The sequence below is a fragment of the Salmo salar genome, chromosome 02 (genome assembly GCF_965601325.2).
Source record: "Salmo salar chromosome 02, fSalSal1, whole genome shotgun sequence".
In the NCBI taxonomy this organism is placed as follows: Eukaryota; Metazoa; Chordata; class Actinopteri; order Salmoniformes; family Salmonidae; genus Salmo; species Salmo salar.
In genome coordinates, this window is record NC_138292.1 from 33155508 (window position 1) to 33175429 (window position 19922).

At 41.6% G+C, this 19922-nt stretch overlaps 2 protein-coding genes across 5 annotated transcripts; both read left to right on the top strand.

Annotated features, from left to right (window-relative positions):
• Positions 1-50: 50 nt before the first annotated feature.
• Positions 51-3993, top strand: s100v1 (S100 calcium binding protein V1). The gene is made up of 3 exons (XM_014160844.3): positions 51-185; positions 2281-2412; positions 3379-3993. Exons 1-3 carry the CDS (start codon positions 174-176, stop codon positions 3547-3549), a joined length of 315 nt encoding a protein of 104 aa, XP_014016319.1. The 5' UTR covers positions 51-173; the 3' UTR covers positions 3550-3993.
• A 362-nt stretch (positions 3994-4355) lies between these two features.
• On the top strand, positions 4356-19125 carry trim33l (tripartite motif containing 33, like). Of its 4 annotated transcripts, XM_014160857.3 has the most exons (15): positions 4356-4663; positions 4770-4959; positions 6285-6400; positions 6533-6668; positions 7016-7136; positions 7380-7496; positions 10460-10574; positions 10704-10850; positions 14198-14309; positions 15984-17545; positions 17677-17876; positions 18009-18111; positions 18230-18298; positions 18469-18603; positions 18747-19125. In XM_014160857.3, exons 1-15 carry the CDS (start codon positions 4658-4660, stop codon positions 19023-19025), a joined length of 3408 nt encoding a protein of 1135 aa, XP_014016332.3. In that variant the 5' UTR covers positions 4356-4657; the 3' UTR covers positions 19026-19125. The 4 variants fall into 4 exon arrangements, with proteins under 4 accessions (XP_014016332.3, XP_082818169.1, XP_014016340.3 ...); XM_082962043.1 differs by lacking the exon at positions 6285-6400 and having other exon boundaries at positions 4357-4600; XM_014160865.3 differs by lacking the exon at positions 6285-6400 and having other exon boundaries at positions 4358-4663.
• Positions 19126-19922: the final 797 nt, after the last annotated feature.

The window sequence follows — 19922 nt, forward strand, 5'->3', positions numbered from 1 at the left end:
CCGTGTTAAATGTCGGTGTTTCTCCTCCCCATTCCTTGTCTGATGCGGGGGGTGGAATCCAGTTTTTTTTTTTTTTGTGGGAGGATACGAGATTCCAGCCAGGATGGCAATGGAACGCTGACAAGAAAAGTTTAGTCCGTTACCTCTTGACTGGACAGACCAAAACGGACTCAATGGCGACGAAGGTATGATATATCACCTTGTGAGAGTTGTTTTCTTGCCATTAGTAATATTTAAGTCATTAATTATCTGTTTATTTTGATATCCATCATTTGTTATTCAAACGCACAGGAGACTCATCAAGTTATAAACTAGGGCGCCGGCTCTCACCTATAGGACTTTATTGTGTTATATTCTCCTGACATCAGCGCATGATGTACGATGAAGTGCTAACATGTTAAAGCGCAACAAATCGAAACCACTTTTGGGATTTAACCAGAGTATATCATTAGCCTACATTATGCTCACTGGCCTTGTGGATTTCATTTTTACACGGAATGCGCAATCTGGGTGCCTGTTATTTTGGAGCAGTTGAGTGCCCTGTGCCTCGACTGTCGGCGCAGAGTAATAGAAAGTACGGGGAATCAATCAGGTTCACGCATCCCTTCCTACGGAAACGTTGGAATGGAGTCCATTGCATGCACAGTTTCCATACGCTTTTTTGTTAAGGAGGAACGACTATAATTTTGCTTGGCTATTTGAATAATATCTGAATTTCTTGCATTGAAAATTGGTTTCCAGCCACCATTGACAGTAAAAGTAGACGCCTCACACATAGAATAGGTGCAGTACAGTGGGATTTAATGAGCCCAAAGTTCAGCGCATGGATATGCAATGTATGGCAAAAGGCTACCCGAGATGAATAGGAGTAACGTTCTGCAGCTTTGGCCAACACCCAGAAAGAAGGTAAATCTGTGAGAGCTGCCATTGCAGACAGACGGGGTTCTACAACGCTTGAGTGGGATTGTTAAATTAGTGAATGAATCAGTCAATTATTAGTTTAATAAAATTCTGCTGAAATACACACTAAGTGTACAAAACATTAGGAGCATCCCCTTTTGCTCTCAGAACAACCTCAATTCATCGGGGCATGGGCTCTATCTACACTGTCGAAAGCGTTCCAGAGGGATGCTGGCCATACTGACTCCAATTATTCCCACAGTTGTGTCAAGTTCGCTGGATGTCCTTTTGTGTGGTGGATCATTTTTGATGCACACGGGAAACTGTTAAGTGTGAAAAACCCAGCAGCATTGTAGTTCTTGGCACACTCAAGCCTGTACGCCTGGCACCTACTACATACCCTGTTCAAAGGCACTTAAATATTTTGAATTGCCTATTCACCCTCTAAATGGCACACATTCACAATCAATATCTCAAGGCTTTAAAATCCTTTTTTAACCTGTCTCCTCCCCTTAATATACACTAATTAAATTAGTTATAAAACCTCTACAGGATCGGTGTGTCCCCCACCCGAGATGGTTGAGCTAAAATGCGCTAATGTGATTATCAAGAATATGCATATCCTTGCTTCAGGTCCTGCGCTACAGGCAGTTAGATTTGGGTATGTCATTTTAGGTGAAAATTGAAAAAAGGGTCCGATCCTTAAGCCGTTTTAACAGGTGACATAAATAAGGGACCATAGCTTTCACCTGGTCAGTCTCATGGAAAGTGCACGTGTTCCTAATGTTTTGTAAACTCAGTGTATATGTCAACAAATTAAACACGTCAGAATCCTATACAATCCACCCTCAATTGAATTTTGGAATTGTAGCAATTCGTTCTGAATCTGAGATTCTGCAACAACAAAAAATTCCCCATGATGATGCAGATATTGTGGCAGGTAAATCAACATTTGCTGAAATATCAAATACATTAGGAAATGTCATAATCTGTCTGCTGTGTAATAGCGGTTTCATTAATTACAATTGGCGAATTCCATTCAAATGCTTCAAAAGTACAGGCCATTTTATCATAAGGGTGTGTCAAGCAACAAGCTTTAAACAATGTTCATGACTAGCCCTGAGGCTTAACACATCGTGGTATTGTTCTTGGGTAAACATTAGCCTAACAGTAGTGTGCGTGACGCATACATTTTTTACTACCAGGTGTGCACTGTGCAGGATACGGATCATAATGTGATTGCAAATGAGTAACTTACACTCATGATTATGTTGTGTTATGCATAGTACAATTTATCTGTCATACACTATTAAAAAAGTGGATACTCCCTTCATATCTGCTCTTAATCCTTGTGTGTTATTCTCTCTCACACACCACAAGTACTCAGATCTGGAATTGGCGTTGAACACCCTGGTGAGTCAGTTCCATGCTGCTGCAGCCAACAATGCCCACACACTAACCACAGAGGAGTTCCAGACCCTGGTCTCCACACAGCTACCCACCCTTGACAAGGTAATATGAACCCACACAGTAAAGTACAACTCTGTTCCAATATTTCCAATTTGTTCCTTCCTTCCTTGCGGTAATCACTGATCTGACATCACTAAATTCAGAAAATATGTGTAGTTTAACCCTGGTTTAAACCTGTCCTGCCATGTTATATACATTTTTATCCCAAGGAAACAATGAAGGAATAATTCATTTTAAGTATTGGGCCAGGGAGAGGTCCCTCCATTTTGCATGACAGATTCTTCCCTTCCATGGCAACCTCTGTAAACAAATAGAAGTGCAGTCCCAAAATTATCCCTTAGCAGTCTAATCTCTCCCATCTGGCTGTGTGTTGCCTCCCCCTTGTGGATCTGAGAAGATTGGAATTAGGTTGTGGCTCCACCTACTGTAGTTCAACTGTAGTTCAGCACGCTTACATCTATCCAGCCATTACTGATTCATGGAGGGTGAATTGATGGGGTGGGGTAGGGTTCAATAAGAGCGGTTTGGATGGCTCTCTTTAAATATGGACCATAAATTATGTTATATTTTTCAACACTTTTTTTTTTTCAATATATAATTTTTTTAAACATAACATACACGTACAAACGACAACATCACACAAACATCAACTACATCACACCTGCCCAGACCCACATGCTCACACCCCGATCTCCAGCGCCCGCATCACTCTCTGCCACATGGCCTCAAACTGTACCATTTTGTTTCTCTGTCACCCACAAACATTCAACATTGTGTTAACGACAAAGGATTGGTTGATTTACAGTTTAAGTGTACGTTTTTTTCAAGATGATTGACGAGAATAGTATTGTCCAACCCATTGGGTATCCCACTGCACCCTCATATGCCATGTCTTGAAATATGCAGCCAGACGGATTAAAAGTACATTTATATTGTAATACTTCTGACAGCCAACTTTCTAACTCCACCCATAACGTTTGGACTTTATAACTCTAACCTTTCTAATAGACAGCAGGAGATGAACAAGGCTTGAGCCAGCTGCTGCAGCAGATTGGAGTGAAGGATGGAAGGGGGGTCTCCTTTGAGAACTTTTGGAACTTAGTCCAGACACTGGCCACCATTCAATACGGCCAGAGGAGCCAGGAGAAGACAATCAAGTGTAGCTGCGTTCTACAGTGAGGAGCTGGTCAAACATTATCTTGGGAAACCTACCACTTAAGGGAACAGTTTACACCACCCAGAAAATCACACTTTAACCTGGGCCCCTCCCAACCACCCCATCCTAGTATTCTAACTCCCTAACTCCTCCCTGTCTGTTCACACCTGGTTGTTATGTGTCTGCGGGGGCTAATAAAGTTGTAGGCCTATTGGATGGTTAAATGAAAGGTTTACTTTATAGTCTTCTATTCCATCTGCAATTACCCAACATTATTATTTCAACTGCATCGTTATGTCAGTTCTTATGGATAATAGCATGCTATTTATGTTTTCATTATTTACATTGTTGTCACACTTATTAAAACCAACATGTCAAATGCTAAAATGACTAGAAATGAAACATAGTATGCATGTTATGTTCATGATAATTGTATTACTTGTTGAATAAAACGTTTAATTTTGTTACATGTTTTGTGTTATTTATGCTTTTTTTTCCTATCGTAAGTATAGGCTATAGGCTTATATCATGGACGCTACCAACTCTAGAATACACAACAACACTATACAGTCTACTCCTTTATGTAGGTCTGACTCCACCTACTGACTCTGGATCTGATAATATGTCAGAGAGTTTCTAAACACAGAGGTGCAACATTGCGAGACTTCAAAGAACGCGCAAACCAAGCAGACTAGGCCTAGACTTTGGGTTCGAGAAGTCAATGGCCGTGCTCAATAGGATCAAAACTGTAACGTATCATGGGTAAATGATGGAAAGTGTCACAATGTCATATTTTCGTCAAAAACTAATTTATGTGGAACCAGTACCTGACGGCTTGCACATGCGCAGTTCGGCGCAAGACCACCGTTAGACCAGATGACGTGATCCTGCGCATGAGTTCAGCTAGCCAACGTCGCCATGGACCTCGCCTACTGCAACCGTCGTGATCGGGAGAAGCAGTTTCTGGCTAGCTGGACTATCTTTGACTATGCTCAAACTTCTTCCGTTCCATATTTTTTTTCAGTCTGAAAGAATATCCGGAGGAGCTTTGCGCTGGTTGAGAACCTGCGCAAGGTAAATGCAAAAACATTTTAACGGCTTTTATTCTCATTTGCGTGCGAACGATCATCAATGGAGGTACGTCTCTCCTTAAATATGCATACATTATGATTATTAATAGTAATGCAAGGCTCGTTTTTCTCTCATAAAAAAATATTTATCCCGGAATGACTCTTCCACACAGATGTACCATGGCGGGCAAAGCGGCGGTGGCTTTCCGTTTGGGCCGGACGTAGTAAATGAATCGGGAACCTATGGAAATTGTGTCCTCTGTGGGTTAACTTTAAACCATGAGCGATATCCCCAACTTCTTCCCTGTTTGCACTCTATTTGTCAAGCATGCCTGCCCCCAGTCAATCCAGGGTTGCAGAAAGGTATGAAGCACTTTTGTTGAACACAACTGGGTTTAGTGAATTTACTGTATCGAGCTTTTGGAATAAGGACTGTTCTATCTGACATTTTGGTCAAAAATGAGTTATTCACATAGCCAGTTAGAGTTGCTCTTGACTTTAGATGGTGTCCTTCACAGAGTTGCTCTTTAGATGGTCTTCACAATTTACGACGGAAAAAAACATGAAGTTTTATCTTCACAAACAGCTTTGCCTGTTATATTTGGGTTATATTTGCAATTCAATCACACAATGCTGGGTTTCCAATACAATATTATGTAAAGTGATGTCATGAAAGAGGAAGACATCACAAAACAGTTCTGGTTCTATTTGCAATTCAATCACACAATTCTGCATTTCCAATAAAAAATGATGTAAAGTGATGCCGTGAAAGAGGAAGACATAACAAAACAGTTCTGAGCTACAAAACTATACATTTTGATAAAACCAATAGTTCCATGTCCTTGATTATTCATATCATGGGTTCTGATGCTCTTTTGCATTTATTTAGTTTTTTTTCAGCACTTTTGTTGAATAGTGCCTGGCCACTTCTGCTCTTTATGGCAAAAATAGTTAAATACAGCTACCTTGGAGCATGTTAAAGGCCCATTGGAGAGGCATCCCTGTTTTTATCTTGTTCTATATAGATATTGAAGGAGAATTTCACTGAAAATACAAACTTACCAGATTTCATGGATAACTAGTTTGCTTGCTCTGGGCATCGAAGACCAGACAGATATATCCGTTTACTCATCCAGAGCTAAGCTTTAGCCATCCTGCTAGTACTCCATTACATTTACATTTTAGTCATTTAGCAGACGCTCTTATCCAGAGCGACTTACAGTAGTGAGTGCATACATTTCATGCATTTTTTTTTTCCTTCTGTACTGGTCCCCCGTGGGAATCGAAACCACAACCCTGGCGTTGCAAACACCATGCTCTACCAACTGAGCCACACGGGACAAATCCATGGTGTATTTGTCATTTTGTGGTTTGGAGGATGGAGGGGATACTCTTTATTTAATGATTAAATGGCTTTACTTTTCTTTTGAAATTAAATGAATCTTATGATTCAGTATCAGAACCTTTTTACTCAACCCAGATCCACATATGAGAATGCTCAATATCTCATAACTAGACTTTTGGCAGATAGAACCTTATAATTCCAAAGTCACGGTATCATTATCTAGGGGAGAGACCAACGACTATTCAGAGACTCCCACAAGACAATCACAGTGTTTTAGACAGGAAACATTGAGAAGGGAAACGTTACAACATTACAACAATAGTCTATTTCTCTCTCTCTCCAGATCTCTCTCTCTCTCCAGCATGTCCGTCCTGTGACATGCCATTTAATATTCTGGAAGTCAAAGATAATCTCTTTATTAAGAACTCTTCCAACAATCTCTGGACTGGTAATGTCCAGGTGAGACACTTTGGGGGTTAATATGAATAACTCCATCAATAATATTAACTCAGTCAATGATTGTGCTGTTCCCATAGCCTGTGAATGCCTTTATATATTCTGTGTATTCCATCATCACGTCTGTGACTGCAGTGTACCTGTTGTGAGGGGTTCGTGGCGAGTGGCTGGTGTGTGGAGTGTGGAGAGGCGCTGTGTTCAGAGTGTGTATCTGCACACAGAAGAGTGAAGGTCACGAAGGACCACACTATACGGCTCCAACCCCCAACAGGTCTGCCCTATATACCCTCAATACCATGCTATTGAGCACTATGGCTGTTCTTTTCAGAGACTTCTACTCATGTAGAATTTGATTAAATTATCCACAGACATCTTTTCTGCTCAAATCTTTTTTCAAACATCATACCATCTTATGCAAACACCTTGTAATATTCAAGTTATATTTTATTATCTGGTCACTACAAACGCACATATGCACGCACACACACACACTCCCAAACATTGACTTAGAATTCGACTGAGCCAGTCACAGCCGTCAAACACTTGTTGATAATACCAGGACACTGAAATAGCATGTTCATATACTAGAATGTATCATATTTTTCTATTCCCCTGTAGGAGTCTCCGCTGCCACAGTGTTTTGTCCCACACACAAACATGAGCCAATCAAGCTCTTCTGTTTGACCTGCGATCAGCTGACCTGTCGAGACTGCCAACTAATGGATCACAGGAACCACAGGTAAGTTTCCTGGCATATTGTAAGTACAGTCACAGTATCATGGAAAGTTCAAATACTGTAGAAGAAGCATCCTTACCTACCTTGAAGTAATCGCTAAAACACAATTCGATAGGTAAAAAATAAGGTAAAGTCACGTGATTACTTCAAGGAAGAGAGGAGGACAAGATGGATTCTTTAAGCATTTGAACTGGGCCGAATTCTCTTCTCCTGTTCTCCTGAGTCTCCTCTTCCATTCTCATGCAGTTTCCAGTTCCTCCATGAGGCGATGGCTAGCCAGAAAGATCAGCTTCAGTCCCTGGTGCAGAGAGTGAGGCAGCAGAGAGTTGCAGTGAAGCAGAGCCTCCTGGACATGGACGGCAGGTAATAACTAGTCAATTACACTGGAATGAAATGACAATATTGGAACAGGAGTTTCTTGTCACAGGGCATGAACTTCATGTCACAGAAGTAAATCTTCTATCTGCTGTATTGTTTACAACTGCGTCCTCTGCATCTTAGTTGGAACAGAAACCTTCAGCTGAATATAGTAGGATGTTTTTGGTTCGTTTCTAAAGACTGCAGCTGCATATTGAAACTGTTAGTGTAAGCAAATACAGCTAAGATTGAGCATCTGTGCAGGTCTATTCAATTATATGGTTGTTTAGGGTTAAGGTTTACCTCCGGGCCCATGCCTTCAATACCTAGACAAAAGTGCTATATCCTACCCACAAATTTTGGATTGAGGCAATATTTTTAGCGGAATCTAGACAATAGATGTCATGAAATGTAGCTTGAATTAGACAAACTTTAATGTGGATGATCCACTAGACATTTTATTACATGGGACGTTCCACCAATTCGGTGCCTTTTGAGAAGTGTAACTTGATCAAAAAATGTTTGATTTCATCTAATTTTACTGTTCGGTCATAAACAGCATATGTTCAACTTCATAAAAAAACTAGTTAACCCAACTCAAGAGGTTAAATAAAAGAATATGACTATAGTAAGTCCCTATTAAGTTTCAAATAAATAACAGGGTTGACTGTAACAGGGTTGACAATTTCATCATAAATCCAATTGTGACAGGGGAATGGAAGCCTGTTGTGTGCAACAGGGAGGGGCAATTGAATGCAAGCTTAATTTTTTGTTGTTGAAATTAAAACATTTCTAGCCTGTCTATCCATGGGTAACAGGTTGACGTGTTATGCTCGTCCCACTCAGTTTTCCATCACAAAACACCAGAAAATTGCCAAAAAAAGAAGAACCAGCTCACCTGCTTTTACACTATAATTTGACAATTAAATGTTCAATGTTTCTTTTAAAAACAGATTTCAAAAGGAATTGTTTCTCCATATTAAAACGAGAGTACAGTAACATGGATGACCATAAAATGAGGGACAGACGTAGATTAATTTCTAATGACATGAAATAAATAATAATCTTCAGAAATGACTTTGTCAAGGCAACAAAATAACTAGGGCTTTACAATGATGGTGAGAACGTTGAGAAATTTCGGAGGTAAATAGGTTAAAATCTTCCTAGAAGTCACAGAGGGTTCACGGAGGGTGCACGGAGGGACATGTCAAAATGCAGAATTTTGGTACTTTAGTAAGTCTTTATTCATAATGAAAGTATGATTTATTTCATTCACCATGAGGTCTATATTAAAGGGTACTTCATTTAATATAACATGTTTTTGGTGCACAACTTCTACTTACAGTACCAGTCAAACGTTTGGACACACCTACTCATTCAAGGTTTTTCTTTATTTTTACACTTTTATACATTGTAGAATAATAGTGAAGACATCAACACTATGAAATAACACATATGGAATCATGTAGTAACCAAAAAAGTGTTAAACAAATCAAAATATATTTTATATTTAGATTCTTCAAAGTAGCCACCCGTTGCCTTGATGACAGCTTTGCAAACTCTTGGCATTCTCTCAAACAGTTTCACCTGAAATGCTTTTCCAACAGTCTTGAAGGAGTTCCCACATATGCTGAGCACTTGTTGGTTACTTTTCCTTCACTCTGCGGGCCAACTCATCCCAAACCATCTCAATTGGGTTGAGGTCGGGTGATTGTGGAGGCCAGGTCATCTGATCCATCACTCTCCTTGGTCAACTCGCCTTTACACAGCCTGGACGGTGTGTTGGGTGATTTCTTGTTGAAAAACAAATGATAGTCCCACTAAGCACAAACCAGATGGGATGGCGTATGCTGTGGTAGCCATGCTGGTTAAGTGTACCTTGAATTCTAAATAAATCATTGACAGTGTCACCCCCACACCATCACTCCTCCTCCTCCATGCTCCCCGTTGGGAACCACACATGCAGAGATCATCCGTTCACCTACTCTGCGTCTCACAAAGACACGGCGGTTGGAACCAAAAATCTGAAATTTGGACTCATCAGACCAAAGGACAGATTTCCACCTGGCTAATGCCCATTGATTGTGTTTCTTGGCCCAAGCAAGTCTCTTCTTATTATTGGTGTCCATTAGTAGTGGTTTCTTTGCAGCAATTCGACCATGAAGGCCTGATTCACGCAGTCTTCTCTGAACAGTTGATGTTGAGATGTGTCTCTTACTTGAACTCTGTGAAGCATTTATTTGGGCTAACATTTCTAAGGCTGGTAACTCTTAAGGAACATATCTTCTGCAGCAGAGGTAACACTGCGTCTTCCTTTCCTGTGGCAGTCCTCATGAGAGCCAGTTTCATCATAGCGCTTGATGGTTTTTGCAACTGCACTTGAAGATACTTTAAAAGTTCTTGACATTTTCTGGGTTGACTGACCTTCCTGTCTTAAAATAATGATTGACTGTTGTTTCTCTTTGCTTATTTGAGCTCTTCTTGACATAATATGGACTTGGTCTTTCACCAAATAGGGCAATCTTCTGTATACCACCCCTACCTTGTCACAACACAACTGATTGGCTCAAATGCATTAATAAGGAAAGAAATTCCACAAATTAACTTTTAAAAAGCCACACCTTTTAATTGAAATACATTCCAGGTGACTACCTCATGAAGCTGGTTCAGAGAATGCCAAGAGTGTGCAAAGCTGTCATCAGGGCAAAGGGTGGCTACTTTGAAGAATCTAAATATAAAATATATTTTGATTTGTTTAACACTTTTTTGGTTACTACATGATTCCATATGTGTTATTTCATAGTGTTGATGTCTTCACTATTATTCTACAATGTATAAAAGTGTAAAAAATAAAGAAAAACCTTGAATGAGTAGGTGTGTCCAAACGTTTGACTGGTTCTGTATATATCAAAGGAATACAAAAGGCATTAATTTTGTGGAAAGACCCACATGTTCTCTCCCACTCGCAGATTGCTAGACATAACACAACTCAAGTCAAAGCTGAGGGAGAGCCTGAAGAGAATGCTTTTTGCCACTGTTCAACTCTTGAAATCGAGAGCCACGTCGCTCTACAACAACATAGAGGTATTTCAGCTATCCAAGACTAACACAATCCATGAAAGCTAAAGAAAGTGTGTGTGTGCGTGTGTGTGTGTGTTCATGTGATTTTGCTCTCAGTTTGAGTCGATAAAATGCTTGCTCATGTCCACCCAGACTATGTGTAATGCCGAGGTGGCAGGGATCGAGACGAGACGGAGTGCACTAAGAAAACTGGGGCAGAGGCAGGACTATGTTGCTGACTTTGCTGAGAAAGCCCTGAAGGTGGAGGACTTCTTTGCCCTGCTCTCCTGCAAAGGGCAGGTACGAACCCACTTGTTCTGCCTGTACAAAGCTACTCACACATTTCCTTGTTTTTCTTTTGGCTTATATGAGAGTGCCTTATCCCCCATCTCCCCCAAAGACACTTCATTCTGAATTGAGTTGCGAATTTCTCTTTAATTGAAATTATTGAATTTGAATTGAACTTCAATTGGCCACACCCTACATGAAGCAGAATTTCAATTGAATTTGAATGAAAGGAAGTAGAATTGAATTCTATAAAATTCAATGAAATTCAAATGGCTTATTTTTTTCAACAAATCACCATAGAAATGTTTATTTTGACATAATGTATGGTTACCAATACCATGTAGCATAAGGTTGAACATTTTCATTTTTAAAACTCATTCTCCTAAAACCATTTAAAATAATTACAGTGGTCTGGAAATATTTTTAAGATCCTGTTGTGGGTTTTCTATAATAATTCATCATTCCCTTAATGTTTTTAGATATCAGAATACATTTCCCAGAATGCATCTGGTCAAAAACTGCAGTATGGAAGGGAATAATCTAACATCTCATGACAAAGAAAATGACATCTTTGAGTTATAATCAAACTAATATTTGAAATGGTATGTGTGTATTCTTTGCATTAATAAGTGGCATATCCTTTTTGATAAAATATTTGTCAAATTAATGATGCTTTCATGTCTTAGTTCAATTGGTTTGAATTATAGGTCAACCGATTAACCGGCATGGCCGATTTTAATTAGGGCCGATTTCAAGTTTTCATAACAATCGGTAATCAGCATTTTTGGATGCCAATTATGGCCGATTACATTGCAAACCAGGTGGCAGTCTGACCACCTGTTACGCGAGTACAGCAAGGAGCCAAGGTAAGTTGCTAGCTAGCATTAAACTTATCTTATAAAAAACAATACATTTTAACAACATCACTAGTTAACTACACATGGTTGATGATATTACTAGTTTAACTAGCTTGTCCTGCGTTGCATATAATCGATGCGGTGCCTATTAATTTATCATTTAATCACAGCCGACTTCGCCAAACGGGTGATTTAATTAACAAAAGCGCATTTGTGAAGAAAAACACAATCGTTGCACCAATAAACCTAACCATAAACATCAATGCCTTTCTTAAAATCAATACACAAGTATATATTTTTAAACCTGCATATTTAGTTAAAAGAAATTCATGTTAGCAGGCATTATTAACTAGGGAAATTGTGTCGCTTCACATGCGTTCAGTGCAAGCAGAGTCAGGGTATATGCAGCAGTTTGGGCCGTCTGGCTCGTTGCGAACTGTGTGAAGACCATTTCTTCCTAACAAAGGCCATAATTAATTTGCCAGAACTTTACATAATTATGACATAACATTGAAGGTTGTGCAATGTAACAGCAATATTTAGACTTAGGGTTGCCACCCGTTCTATAAAATACGGAACGGTTCCGTATTTCACTGAAAGAATAAACGTTTTGTTTTCGAAATGATAGTTTTCGGATTTGACCATATTAATTACCTAAGTTTCGTATTTCTGTGTGTTTATTATATTATAATTAAGTCTGTGATTTGATATTTGATAGAGCAGTCTGACTGAGTGGTGTTAGGCAGCAGCACGCTCATAAGCATTCATTCAAACAGCACTTTACTGCATTTGCCAGCAGCTCTTTGCAATGCTTGAAGCACAGCGCTGTTTATGATTTCAATCCTATCAACTCCCGAGATTAGGCTGGCAATACTAAAGTGCCTATAAGAACATCCAATAGTCAAAGGTATATGAAATACAAATGGTATAGAGAGAAATAGTTCTGGAATTCCTATAATAACTACAACCTAAAATGTTAAAAGGAACCACAATCTTTCATATGTTCTCATGTTCTGAGCAAGGAACTTAAACGTTAGCGTTTTTACATGGCACATATTGCACTTTTACTTTCTTCTCCAACACTGTGTTTTTGCATTATTTAAACCAAATTGAACATGTTTCATTATTTATTTGAGACTAAATTGATTTTATTTATGTATTATATTAAGTTAAAATAAAAGTGTTCATTCAGTATTGTTGTAATTGTCATTATTACAAATAATTATTTAAAAATAGTCCGATTTAATCAGTGTCTGCATTTTTTGGTCCTCCAATTATCTGTATCGGCGTTGAAAAATCATAATCAAATCAAATTTTATTTGTCACATACACATGGTTAGCAGACGTTAATGTGAGTGTAGTGAAATGCTTGTGCTTCTAGTTCCGACAATGCAGTAATATTCAACGAGTAATCTAACCTAACAATTTCACAACAATTACCTGAATAAGAATATGTACATAAAAAAAATATACGAATGAGTGATGGTATAGAACGGCATAGGCAAGCTGCAGTGGATGGTATAGAGTACAGTATATACATATGAGATGAGTAATGTAGGATATGTAAACATATAAAAGTGGCATTGTTTAAAGTGGCTAGTGATACATTACATCAAGATGGCAAGATACAGTAGATGTTATAGAGTACAGTATATACATATGAGATGAGTAATGTAGGGTATGTAAACATTATATGAAGTGGCATTGTTTAAAGTGGCTAGTGATACATTTATTACATACATTTTTCCATTATTAAAGTAGCTTGAGATGAGTCAGTATGTTGGCAGCAGACACTCAATGTTAGTGATGGCTATTTAACAGTCTGATGGCCTTGAGATAGAAGTTGTTTTTCAGTCTCTCGGTCCCCGCTTTGATGCACCTGTACTGACCTCGCCTTCTGGATGATAGCGGGGTGAACAGGCAGTGGCTCGGGTGGTTGCTGTCCTTGATGATCTTTTTGGTCTTCCTGTGACATCGGGTGGTGTAGGTGTCCTGGAGGGCAGGTAGTTTGCCCCCGGTGATGCGTTGTGCAGACCTCACTACCCTCTGGAGAGCCTTACGGTTGTGGGCGGAGCAGTTGCCGTATCAGGCGGTGATACAGCCCGACAGGATGCTCTCGATTGTGCATCTGTAGAAGTTTGTGAGTGTTTTTGGTGACAAGCCGAATTTCTTCAGCCTCCTGAGGTTGAAGAGGCGCTGCTGCGCCTTCTTCACCACGCTGTCTGTGTGGTTGGACCATTTCAGTTTGTCCGTGATGTGTACGCCGAGGAACTTATCGATCGACCTCTAGTTTGAATTAAACGTTACTTCCTTCAATTCAAATTCAATTCAAATGTTGCTTTAAGTGGGGTGTGGCCAATTCAAATTCAATTCAAATTTATTGTTCGAAATTGAATTTAATTCAGAAATTCCAAATTGACCCCAATCCTGCGTCACAAACATTACCACATTAACACACATGTGCAACCCTATGGACACATGCTCCTTCCTCTCACTCCACAGATTGGATCCCAGTTACAGCATCTCTTGACTCAGAGTACTGAGCCCCCGGGGACCATGCTTAAGTTGCAGCTGGTGATTACGGATGACTTCAAGAAACAAATAGCTTCCTTTGGTAAGTCAAGATACTCAATCTCCTATTCATGTAGGCTGTTGTCAGGTTAGGTTCCTTGTTCCCTGTCAATCATGGGCTTATTGGTGAAATCAGCAGTCAGACAATATCTTCTTTAAGTAAATCAATCAAACTTTTATTAATGCAATTGCAGACAGAAGTTAACAATGGAAACACAGCAAAGGGCTCAGCAAAGGGCTCAGCTGATTATATACCTGTGATCACTCCCTGGTGGTGTGATCACCTTCATCAATGCATATGTCCAATGAGTTGAGGTTACCTTAATGCAAATACCTAGAACAGTGCATTCTCTGAATTCAAAGTATTATCAGCATTTTCCACTGTCGCACGAGATGAAAGTGGCCAATCTAGACAGTGTTCACTTCTCAGCTCTTTATCTAGTTCCGGTCTCTTGCCTAGCCTGCGGGCATGTTCTTGCAACAACTAGGTCTTAACCACAATGACTAATATAGATATCTTATGCAAAGTATAGTGGCAGAGTTCAGACACACAGCAACAGTATAATAGTGAGACCTGCTATTATAAGGCCTGTAGCAAGCATATGAGTTTTAAGGTCCCCTTAATCAATATGGGGAGGGTCTTTGGTACCCTTCCCCTACACTCTGCTGGCTTGGATCTTAACAAAATTCTTAGATTAAATCAAGAAAAAAAGGTTTTAGCATTGATTGCCACATAACGATGTGGTAGTCCAGTATTGCCCATTTAGTGTTGTTAAAATAACATGCCAAAATGAACCCAAGGAATTTTGTCATTGGGAATGGGGACCCCAGGACAAATCAAAATCAAATCAAATGTATTTATATAGCCCTTCGTACATCAGCTGATATCTCAAAGTGCTGTACAGAAACCCAGCCTAAAACCCCAAACAGCAAGCAATGCATGTGAAAGAAGCACGGTGGCTAGGAAAAACTCCCTAGGAAAAACTTCCTAGAAAGGCCAAAAACCTAGGAAGAAACCTAGAGAGGAACCAGGCTATGAGGGGTGGCCAGTCCTCTTCTGGCTGTGCCGGGTGGATTTTATAACAGAACATGGTCAAGATGTTAAAATGTTCATAAATGACCAGCATGGTCAAATAATAATCATAGTAGTTGTCGAGGGTGCAACAAGCACGTCCGGTGAACAGGTCAGGGTTCCATAGCCGCAGGCAGAACAGTTGAAACTGGAGCAGCAGCACGGCCAGGTGGACTGGGGACAGCAAGGAGTCATCATGCCAGGTAGTCCTGAGGCATGGTCCTAGGGCTCAGGTCCTCCGAGAGAAAGAGAGAAAGAGAGAATTAGAGAGAGCATATTTAAATTCACACAGGACACCGGATAAGACAAGAGAAATACTCCAGATGTAACAGACTGACCCTAGCCCCCCAACACTTAAACTACTGCAGCATAAATACTGGAGGCTGAGACAGGAGGGATCAGAAGACACTGTGGCCCCATCCGATGACCCCCGGACAGGGCCAAACAGGCAGGATATAACCCCACCCACTTTGCCAAAGCACAGCCCCCACACCACTAGAGGGATGTCTCCAACCACCAACTTACCATCCTAAGACAAGGCCGAGTATAGCCCACAAAGGACACAAGCTTGAGACCGCCTGGTCTTGACCATCTCATTTATATCATTGCTCCTACGATAGTATTATTTTTCTTCCTTTTTTCCAGGTAAACTTTTGGGTGATATTGTTCCCTTTGCCCAATCACATGTTAGTCAAGACAACAACCCCCTGGAAAACCAAGAAAGACCCAGTGCTCCCTCTGGCCAGACCTCTTCCAGTGCTCCTAACATGCCCATCCATTCTGTTCCCCCTCCACATAACCCTGTCTTCCAGCCCCCACGCTCCTCTTACACTGCCCCATCCAACCCCCTCAGTCAGCCCTCAGCTTCCCAGCCCTCCACCTCCCGTGAGCCTCCTCCTTATCGCTCCCTGCCTGTCCACACCCCTTCAAGACTTCCATTGAGCCATCCTGTGACACCCCAGCCCTGCCCATCTACACTAGCCCCATCTCACCCCTCCATGAATATACATAATCCACCATTCTGTCTTCCCTCAAACCCTGCCCAGCCATCACTTGTTCCTGCACTTCATGCCCAGTCACCGTTGGTCCCCACAAACCATGCCCAGCCATCACTTGTTCCTGCACTTCATGTCCAGTCACCATTGGTCCCCACAAACCCTGCCCGGCTATCCCCTGTTCAGCCTCCAACCTCCCCATCTCTCCAACCACTGATCGAGGCCACACCTAGACTTTATGGTATGTTCAAGGCAACTCCTCCACCTGGACCTGGACGATCTCGGAGAGGTAAGGATGGAAAGTCCTGGACGTTCCACTCATACTCACCTGTAGAGAACTGCCACCCACCTTCTGGCTCCTCCTCTCCTGCAGCCGTAGCTCAGCATCAGAATAGGAACTTTCCAAAATCGCAGCTACTGTGGATCCTCCATCAGCCTCCCTCTGTAAACCCCATTCCTGTCCTCCCGGTGAAAGCCCTAGCAGACTCCCCCTGTGATAGAAGCCTGCCTCCTACTGGTCTCGCAGACCCTGACCCAAACTCTCAGGCCAGGGAGAACGAGCCCACCTCTACTGTCACTGAGTTGGAGACTGACACAAAGGCAGACAGTGCTATGGATTTGGAGGTCCCATCAGCCTGGGCTGATAGAAAGGCAGCTGCCTGCTCAGACAGTACTTCTTCAGATCTGCCGTTCACAGGGACTTTGTCTACTGAGAGGACCTCTAATCATCTCTCTTACAGTGTCTTAACCCACACCCACCACCCCAAAGACGAAACTGACACGGACCCTAACAGTAAACCCTATTCTGTGGGTAGGACCCATACTGCCCCCCACAACAATAAAAATATAGCTTATGACCAACAACAAGAGGACGCTAAGGCTATCAGGTCACTTCATCAGCGTGTGAATAACTGGAGAACTGAGCTGCCAACACGCATTAGAGTGCTACTGGAGGGCCCCTCTCCACTCCCCACCAGGACAGGTTTGGTGGTGGCCACTGAAATGCCAACCAGGCAACCCAACACCACCCAGCCACCGAGCTTGACCAATGGCAACAATGTTAACAACTCAAGGTCCTGGCAACCCAGGGTCTTGATGTTTCGGCTACCCATCTCCACCCCCACTCCTGGATGCGCTCTTCCTCAGTTCCTGCTTGTCCAAGGGGCCAGCAAAGATGAGATTATTCTGCAAGAGATTGCAGAAGACCACCAGGTAAGCACGTTGCTGCACTACATGTTTTGTTCTTGATTTAAAGTCTGGGTTAAGGTTAGTGATAAAGCACTTTACTTTCCTTTTTAGCTTAGCAAGATGATGATGATCTATCCCCTCTGCTATTGTTGCAGTCCCATGGCGATGACATCACACCACCAGAGTCAGACAGCCTCCTCTGGACCAAGGCCCTGTCCTCCCCAGAGAGTCCCCCACTGCTCCAGTATGTGACCTGTGCGGCCTGTCACACTGTTGGCGGTTCGCTATTCTGTGTAGAGTGTGGGAGGGGCTACCACCAAGATTGTCATATCCCACCCATTGGTCCTTCCTTCTGGTAATCTCCCTAAAGATTTACAGTAGTAGTTTCTGTGTAAAGTTCCAGTTTGGTGGAGTTGATATGGAGGGAATACTCTAGTCTGAGTTCCTTGTGTTAAAGCTGTGTGCTGTCTGTTTCCCTCTCTGGTAGGGAGGAATGGAAGTGTTCACTTTGTCAGGACCTGGCCGACACCATAGACCCCTACAGTGATGACAGGCACAGGACTATGTGCCTCAGCCTAGCAGACCAGCGGGTAAAATTCACCCGTTGTGCATTTGAGTCGGATAGCATTTAAATTGACCTTTTGGACCTGCAACTTCTTAGATTCAATGCTGGCATTAACCAGATCTTGTTATTTTCTTTGCTAACAGAAATGTGAGCATCTCCTACTCTTTCTAAGGTGTGAGAATGACAGAAACATCCTTTGCAGCACGGCTGAGGTGTGTATGAAAATATATATTAAAAACATGTTATTTTTTTATGATTACGCTGTCCTGACCAAAATGGCTTATTGTAACTCAATGGCATTAGTGATATTTGTAAATAATCTTATCTGTTGCTATTATTTAGCACATTTATAATGAGAGCTCTCATACTTTTGTCTCTTCAGCCCACCTCAGATTCAATATGTCTTGACTCCATACATGGAAGGCTGCTACAACATCGATCATCCCCTTACCGTACCCCCTCCGAATTTGTCTCTGACGTCTGGGTCCTTTTCGACACCATGTTGATGAACTCAAAGGTTGTCACATCTTCTAAGATGTAATTTATATAGTCAAAAAATCACTACTGAAAGCATTTGCTAAACTACCAAATTACCTGAGAATTTACAGACAAAAATACCAGGCAAATGACATTGAATGTGTATTTTTTATTATCTCAAAGGACCAGGAGTTGGTTGTCAAGCTACGGGGCAGCTTTCAGAGGAAGTTAGGGGAAGTGTTTGGGACAGCTCTCCACCCTTCCCTCCTCAGCCACCCTAACAGAAGCTGGACTGAGACGGGGGAACCTGAGGAACCAACGGCTGCAGAGTCTCTGAAGAGGATGAGGGAGTTGCTGAATATGACCAAAGTGCCAAAAGCTAAGAAACGTCACTCCCAGGTCAGAGTTGCAACAGATGAAAATGAAACTAATATGAAAAAAATGAAAAAAGATGCAGACTGAATAATGGCCATTTGAAGTGGAGACTCAGAAATGCTATGTTGTTAGTCAATTATATACAACTGACATTGTACTTTTTTCATTAAATTAAATACAAAAGTGATTGTGTGTGACTTTGTTTTTGCACATTTGTAACAACGATGCAATATACTATGCATTACTGTAGCCTTTGTACTGTACGCTAGTAAACTCAGCAAAAAAAGAAACGTCCTCTCACTGTCAACTGCGTTTATTTTCAGCAAACTTAACATGTGTAAGTATTTGCATGAACATAACAAGATTCAACAACTGAGACATAAACTGAACAAGTTCCACAGACATGTGACTAACAAATTGAATAATGAGTCCCTGAACAAAGGGGGGTCAAAATCAAAAGTAACAGTCAGTACCTGGTGTGGGGGAGGAGGATGTCTTCCCTGTAACGCACAGCGTTGAGATTGCCTGCAATGACAACAAGCTCAGTCCGATGATGCTGTGACACACCGCCCCAGACCATGATGGACCCTCCACCTCCAAATCGATCCCGCTCCAGAGTACAGGCCTCTGTGTAACGCTCATTCCTTCGACGATAAACGCAAATCCGACCATCACCCCTAGTGAGACAAAACCGCGACTCATCAGTGAAGAGCCCTTTTGCCAGTCCTGCCTGGTCCAGCGACGTTGGGTCTGTGCCCATAGGCGACGTTGTTGCTGGTGATGTCTGGTGAGGACCTGCCTTACAACAGGCCTACAAGCCCTCAGTCCAGCCTCTCTCAGCCTATTGCGGACAGTCTGAGCACTGATGGAGGGATTATGCGTTCCTGCTGTAACTCGGGCAGTTGTTGTTGCCATCCTGTACCTGTTCCGCAAGTGTGATGTTCAGATGTACCGATCCTGTGCAGGTGTTACACGTGGTCTGCC

Coding starts and splice junctions, on each gene's coding strand:
- s100v1 (XM_014160844.3), top strand. Junction 2,413..3,378: donor AGCTACCCACCCTTGACAAG/GTAATATGAACC, acceptor CCTTTCTAATAG/ACAGCAGGAGATGAACAAGG.
- trim33l (XM_014160857.3), top strand. Junction 6,401..6,532: donor TCTGGACTGGTAATGTCCAG/GTGAGACACTTT, acceptor CTGTGACTGCAG/TGTACCTGTTGTGAGGGGTT. Junction 10,851..14,197: donor TGCTCTCCTGCAAAGGGCAG/GTACGAACCCAC, acceptor CTCACTCCACAG/ATTGGATCCCAGTTACAGCA.